Raw genomic sequence first — 7,664 nt, 5'->3', positions numbered from 1 at the left:
GGTCGACGTGGGACTCGGTCATTAGCTGGTTCCTCACGTACTAGAAAGTAGTAGTATGAAACAATCTTCTAAATTACATTCGCAATGCTTTTCTTTCTTTCTTTCTTTCTTTTTGTAAAATGAGGTCATGCACACTTGAACTCGTCCTGTTCACTTTTTCTGGTATATTAATAGTCCATCGACCCTCGAAAAAAAATGTCATTTTCACTTCCCAAGGAGTTAAACACCTCTAACTTTGACCAAATTTATACAATAAAATAATAATATTTATAGTACATAATTAGTATCATTAGATAGATCGTTAAATCTGTTTTCATAATAAACTTATGTTGTTAATATTTTCTACAAATGTAGTCAAACTTAGAAAAATTTAACCGAACGAATACCATAGCAACCCTTATTTTGGGACGGAGGGAGTAGGAGCCATAAGCTTCTGATTAAGTGTACCTTAGCTGGTTTAAAAAAAGTGTACCTCGGCTGGTTAGATATTTTGTGGTACTGTTCGCTTCTCTTATAATCTGTACTTTTCAGCTTGTTTTTCAGCCGGAATAGTATTTTTCTCTCACAATAAATCAGCTGGAACAGTGTTTCGGTTTGTTTTTTCAGCGAAGCGAACTGGGCCTATGGTGCAACCTATCCATTCGAATTTAAATTCTCGATGATATGGGCTGCTCGCATTTTATGAACTTATTACATGATTTATTGACATTATTTCTCCAGTGGTAGGCGATGTACCCATCGATAACAAGACGTGATCTCAAGATTTATCGGTTATTCTTCCAATGATAGGCATGTATGCCTGTTGATAATGAGGCAAAATTTCAGGATCTACCGCCTTATTAGTTTTCTAAGGTATTTTTAAAGGTAAAATTTGTGTGTGTGCATTCTTATATGGAATGAGTATATGTATATGTTTGTGGGCGTCTACATTTGTACTAAACCGTAGACTGAGTCATCATGATGCATACTTTGGGCAATTAGACATCTAATAGGACGTATTTTGTCTAGAATTCAAACTAGCTTTTCTTTTCATTATCTTTATAAGGAATATATCAACTTTTCTTTAGGAAAGTTCAAAGCACCTCAGTGAGGTTAGGTTGTTAATCAGTCATTGTTGATTTGGTTTTTTTAGTAAGTGGATGGCGTTTTTAATATAGGGAAAGGAAAGCAAGCCAAACATAATTCTCATGACGCAATTGGGCTGCAAGCCTGCAACTGCCTACAATGGATCAAATGCAGTCAAATAGACAAGGTCTCTAACGAGCTGGGAGGCCGGTAACGAATTTAGGGATCCTTTGGAAGGCGTGAATTTTACAGGATTTGTACATAATTTTCCAAAGGGAGCCTTAGAGGTAAGCAACTATGGGATGGATTCATCAGTAACGGGCTCTGGTCATGGACCATTAGGAAGGCCGGTCAGGCGGTCACGGAGTAAAGAAAGGAATGTTGGGCCGGATAAGAGTAAGACTAGGCCCACTCCTCCCAGCTTTAGGGACCAACAATCCCGAGATGGAGGAGCGCAAGGACCCGCGATGGTGCCAGGTGACATGCTGGTGGCGCGCAGCCTCACCGCGTCCCAACGCGTCTGCGATAGACCTGTCCAAATGGGTCGGGCCAAATCGGCTAGCACATACCACACAAATGTTGGCCCAGCACAAGAACGGCATAAAGTGACGTTTTCTGCTCAAAAAAAAAAAAAACAAGCACAGGCATGATGAGGGTAACCCTATGCTTGGACAGAAACTCAAGCAAGGCACGTACCACACTCTAGAATTTCAATTTGGTATGTGAATAGAAAACATCAAACAAAACAAATGTTTTAATATTTTCTACAATATTTCAAGATTTATTTAAATTATTTGTCAATTGAAAAATATAATTTCCTATTTTTTTAAAAAATAATTTGTTAGGGTTTTTTATTTATGAGCTTTTTGTTGGTCTTGTTTGGTGTGTATGCATGTAATTTTTTTTTCAAAATATATGTTTATAAGATGATGCATTTCCCCTAGGTTTTTTTGAGTCTGTTCTATAATTTGTTTTCCAATTTAGTGACTAAAGCTTCTTCATGAATACTTAGGCTCGATTGGATCCCTTCTCTATACTTTAGAGGTAAAGTCTTCAAACAAGTTGTCTAAAGTTAGCTATACACTTTAGCTCACCTCACATTAGAGCTTTAGTCCTCAAAACCGAGCAGAAGTGCTCTAAAGTTTTTAGAGCTTTAAAGTTTAGAGGAGGGGACCCAAACATACCCTTATCAAAACAGTTCTAGCTCCACGATGGAGTTGTTTATGAAGCTAAAGCTAAAAAAAATTCACTAGTGAAATAAAGCCGTGCCAAACGAGACAACACGTTGCCAATAGTAGAGTGTTGTGATAGTAGCTTAACTTTCGTGTTCCTCCGGAATGGTTAGCTGGGCTGGGAATTTTGGTAGCCGTAAAATGTTCTTCCTCTTAATATCCGGACTAGACATGTTATATCTGTGGTTTATTTTGGGCAGAATAGCCATTTTGATCCCTGAACTATTTCTTGAGGATCAATTTCATCCCTTAACTTTTAAAACGGCCGTTTTAGTCCTTAAACTCTACTTTTAACCTTAATTTCATCCCTTAACTTTCAAAACGGCCGTTTTAGTCCTCAAACTTTGCATTTTTTTCTCAGTTTCATCCATAAAGTATCAAAATTGTATTTCGGTCTTTAAACTTTTATTTTCAACCCAATTTTATCAATCCAAAAAGAAAAGTTAATATTTTAGGCATAATTTTATCCATGAATTATCAAAATGCATTTTGGCTCAACTTTGTCCTTTGTCTAGCACCACGTGCAATTTGAGATGGATAGTCATCGTTAGGTACTATTCTCCCTGGCGTCGCCCTAACTACCTAATCGGATAGCACATTTTCAACATTTGTATTCATATTATAAGATGGATATATATAGATCTCAATATTCTTAAATATAACTTATTTTTAGCCTATGGATAAAAATATTATTTTATACACAAATGATTATTAGTTGAGCACTTGAGCCTAACTCTAGAAGCAGCTAATAAAAAATTATAGATCTGTTATTGTTTCAATATATCCATGTTTCTTAAGGAATAAATAGCGTTCGAAGCAACTATATATATATATACTTTTGATAGTTTATGGATTAAATTCAGCGCAATATGAAAAGTTTGAGGACTGAAACAAGCATTTTATAGTTCTAGGACGAAATTGAGCTCAATATGCAAAGTTTGAGGACCAAAACAATCATCTTTATAGTTCTATGATTAAATTGAGCCTAAAAATATAGTTTGAGGACTAAAATAGCTGTTTTAAAAGTTCAAAGATAAAACTGAGCCTTTGAGTAATAGTTTAGAAACCAAAATGGCTATTGTGCCTTTATTTTCCACTGCTGCCGCTGATCAGTGAGCGGTAGACCTGCAACAAAGGCCGCACATTTTATTTTAGTACTAAAAAAGTAGCACATTTTGATTTTAGGTGATGTTTAGATCCAGGGTGTAAAGTTTGAGGTGTTATATTGGATATTATATAGGGTGTCGCATGGGTGTTTGGATGCTAATAAAAAATAAATTACAGAATCCGTCAGTAAACAGCGAGATAATTTATTAAGCCTAATTAATCCATCATTAGCACATGTGTTACTGTAGCACTTTATTATCAAATCATGGATTAATTAGGCTTAAAAGATTCGTCTCATAAAGTAGTCGTAATCTATGTAATTAGTTATATTTTTAGTTTATATTTAATACTCTATGCACATGTCTAAACATTTGATGTGATAGAGGGTAAAGTTTCGGTGGAGGAGGCTTATTACATTTACACTCCCAAGTCCCAACTGCCAATTCCCAACTCCCAACTCCCAACCACCTCAGTATACATCATCCTGGGTGGGTGGGGACAGGAAGCGAACATGGCAGAAACGTGGAGACAAGAATCAAAGCTGCAAGATTCATCATCTTTAGGCATGGCCGTACGGCATCTGAATCGGTTGCAGATGGTACAGTAGACCGGGACAACCAGAAGAGATCTCATCATACTAGCAAGTATTGAAGCCAAAACAAATTCTGTAATCAGTAGTACAAGTTTATTGCTGGACCCGTACTCGATACTCCATAGAATCCGTCATGGACCACGCGCAGTTGAAGGCCATGGGCACGCAGGCAAGCAGGAGGCGTGCCCAAACTACTGCTCACCGTGGTGCGCGCCCGCGGCTGTAGCGGTGGCGGTGGCGGCGCGTGCCATTAGCCAGTCGATGATTTCGTCGAACACCTTCTCGACGTTCTCCTCGGGCTCGCCGATGATCTGGTGCCACATCCCGGGGTAGACGCGTAGCGTCTTGTCGCTGCTCCCGGCGCGCCTGTAGAGCTCCTCGACGCAGGCCGGGTCGCAGACGGTGTCCTCGGCGCCGTGCACGACGAGGAGCGGCAGGCGCACGTCCTCGAACCGCTGCTGCAGGTCGCGGCAGACGCGGAGGAGCTCGAGCGCCGTGGCGGCCCTGGGCGGCGCCGTGGTGCGGCGCGGGGAGGCGAGCGCGAGCGCGCGCTTCCAGTCCACCTTGAAGGACCGCTCGGGGATGTTGCCCCTCGTGAAGGCGACGCGCCAGGTGGGGACGACCTTGGCGGCGGCGGCCAGCAGGTGCTCGAGAGGCCACGGCGGCCTGAACCTGGGGCTGATCCCGCACATGGCGCCGTTGAGGACCGCGCCGTCCCGCCAGAGGTCCCTGTTCCGGAGGTGGAGCAGCAGCGCGATGGCGCCGCCCAGCGACTCCCCGTAGAGGAAGCAGGGGAGCGGGGGCGGGTAGTCGGCGCGGAACGGCGCGAAGGCGGCGTCGCAGTCGTCGAGCACCGGCTCGATGTCGGGGAGGTGGCCCTGGAGGCCCTCGGAGAAGCCGTGGCCCATGTGGTCGAGCGCGGCCACGGCGAAGCCCGCGGCGGCGAGGTGGACGGCCGTGGGCTGGACCATCCAGCTGGACTCGCCGGTGAAGCCGTGCACGAGGGCGACGGCGCCCAGGACGGGGGCGTTGTCCCCGCGGGGCACCCAGCGCTGGGTGAAGATGCGGAGGCCCCGCGGGTTGACGAAGGAGGAGGTGGAGTGGGTCACGCCGTGCCGCGCGTAGAACTCGTCCGGCGTCAGGCGCCCGAAGGGGCTCCGCTCGTCGGCCTCCGCAATCGGGTGCACCATCTTGCTGGTTGCTGGTTGCTGCTCTGCGCTCAGCTGCTGGGTCTGGGTGGATGAAGATGGATACTCCTATAGGTAGAGGGAAGGTGGAAACAAGGGGAGAGTCAGCCGGAGAGAGAGGAGGCGTTGGTCGGTATCGGACCGCCCGCCGCCTGGCTGCCTGCCTACCTGCCCCCGGTGCGGGATGCAAACAATGGAGGTGAAGGGGGAGGGCAGGCGCCGGCGCCGCTTTTATTGGACTCTCCTCCTACGCAACACGAATACTTCAGGGTCGTATCCCGGATACGGATACGGATACGGATACACGAACCATACGCCCTCGATACGTATCCAATTTTTATATTTGATTTATGACGATCTTCCTGAGTTGTGAACTCTACAGAGGTCCTGTTTGGTTTTCTAGTCCATAGACTAAAAGTTTTAGTTCACTTTAGTCCATGAACTAAAAGTAGACTAAAGTGGTGTTTTGGTTCCTTGAACTAAAATGGACTAAAGTGGAGAGAGAGGGGGCAATAAATGAGAGACATGTGTGTCCCCGACACTTTTTTAGGCTCCGTTCGGCTTGCTGAAACTTGGCTGAAACTGGCTGAAAAACACTGTTCTGGCTGAATTGTTGTGAGAGAAAAACACTGTTCTGTCTGGAAAAACAAGCCGAACAAGTCGGTTTCTGGGTAAGCCGAACGGGGCCTTAGTCCATTTTAGTCTAGTTTCGTGGACTAAAGGACTAAAGGATTTTAGTCCACTTTTAGTCAAGTGTTTGGCTGTTTAGTCAACTAAAGTGCAGATTTTAGTCCAAAATATTTTAGTCCATGGGAACCAAACACCCTATAGTATTATGAACTTGTTATTTATGAATTTGGTGTATCACTGTAATTTATGCACTATGCAGTTATGCATTGAAAATTTCATATGTATTATTATTTAAGAAATTGCCGTATCTACCTATCCATATCCTTATGATACCAATACACGTATCTGTATACGTGTGTAGCTCTCCTCTGTGAGCCGGTGGGAATGGGCAGGGCACGAATTACAAAATCTTTGTGCTGCGCTGGTCAGAGCAGTTCTCAGTAATATTTCCTCAATATATATGGTCATGTTATATATATGGTCATGTTTGCTTCTCTTATGATTCGTCTTTTTCAGCTTATTTTTTTTATCCGGAATAGTGTTTTTCTCTCACAACAAATCAGCTGGAACAGTGTTTTTGTTCGTTTTTTCAGCGAAGCGAACAGGGCCATACAGGGCGGCAGGTGGCGGCGCCGGCAGGTCACGGGAGGAGCTTTGGGCGGTCGTGGCGGAGGCAGATGGCTCACGCTCACGCCATGGCCAGGTAGGGAGGAGCTCCGACGAGCACGTGGGAGAGGAAACTGCCGCTGCTGTAGGATGGGGCCTGGACCTGAGCCCATCCTCCTACAGGAATAGGGTATGGAGGTAAGGGGCCTGCTGAAGCACGTTTTTTACCTGAACTCTATATTTAGCTATGGAGGCTCGAGTATGGACTCAATTTGCTCTAACAAATAGCCGTTCCATTCTTTTTACCATTTTGTCTCAGCTGTTTTTCGCTACTTCCTTTGATGCATCATGATTCCAGCAAGCCGTGCAGTGCGGCGTGAAGGCTGTTGGACGATGCTCAGAGCAGGCAGGGACGCAGGTACGTGAGCAGGTGATACTCAGTGTCTATTGGAGGATCTACGGAGAAATGACATCCGTCAGGCATGCAGGATCTATGGAGGAGACTCAGTGTCCCATTTTTCAAACTTTGGCCCGATGGAAGTGTTGTAAACAAATGCTCCGTTCGTTTGGCTGACTAAAAGTATCGTTGGTTGATTTGTTGTAAGAAAAAAATATTATTCGTTAGTTGAAAAAATATGACTTATAAGCCAAACGAACGGGGCAAAAAAGATTGATACTTTTCGGTCGCTAGGAAATCCCACTTCCAGTAGTCGACCAGCGTGATCCGATTTGGAGATTGGAAATTGGATTCTGTTACAAAACGGTGTCTGTTCAGACACCAATGATCTCATCAACAAATAGCAGTTAGTTAGTATAGCAGTTAGCACTACAAAGGGGCATGTCCCTTCGGTAGTAGGCTGTTCCAGTGAACAGTTACATTGGCCTCGTTCGCTGATCTGAAACTTGGCTGAAACTGACTGAAAACACTGTTCCGGCTGAATTGTTGTAAGAGAAAAACACTGTTTTCGGCTGAAAAAAGAAGCCGAACAGGGCCATATTCCCAGACAGTCACGTCCGTACGACATCCGTACAACGCGACCCTTCACTTATATATATATATATATATATATATATATATATATATATATATATATATATATATAAAAGAGATCAATGAAAACAACGGTCGTTCCCAAAATGTTTCATTTTCATTCACTTTCAACGTATTCCTCGCCACACTGGGTTCCTCGGCCTCCAGTGGCCTTCTGCCACGCTAACTCGGCTTCAAGGCTGTGAAGTTCAGAT

General features: G+C 44.2%; 1 protein-coding gene across 1 annotated transcript; it reads right to left on the bottom strand.

Annotated features, from left to right (window-relative positions):
• Positions 1-4,022: 4,022 nt before the first annotated feature.
• On the bottom strand, positions 4,023-5,510 carry LOC136458202 (caffeoylshikimate esterase-like). The gene has a single exon (XM_066458184.1). It carries the CDS (start codon positions 5,184-5,186, stop codon positions 4,188-4,190), a length of 999 nt encoding a protein of 332 aa, XP_066314281.1. The 5' UTR covers positions 5,187-5,510; the 3' UTR covers positions 4,023-4,187.
• Between the last annotated feature and the right edge of the window lie 2,154 nt (positions 5,511-7,664).

The sequence above is a fragment of the Miscanthus floridulus genome, chromosome 6 (genome assembly GCF_019320115.1).
Source record: "Miscanthus floridulus cultivar M001 chromosome 6, ASM1932011v1, whole genome shotgun sequence".
NCBI lineage: Eukaryota > Viridiplantae > Streptophyta > Magnoliopsida > Poales > Poaceae > Miscanthus > Miscanthus floridulus.
The sequence above is the reverse complement of the archived record's forward strand: the minus strand, read 5'-3'. Positions and strand labels throughout refer to the sequence as shown.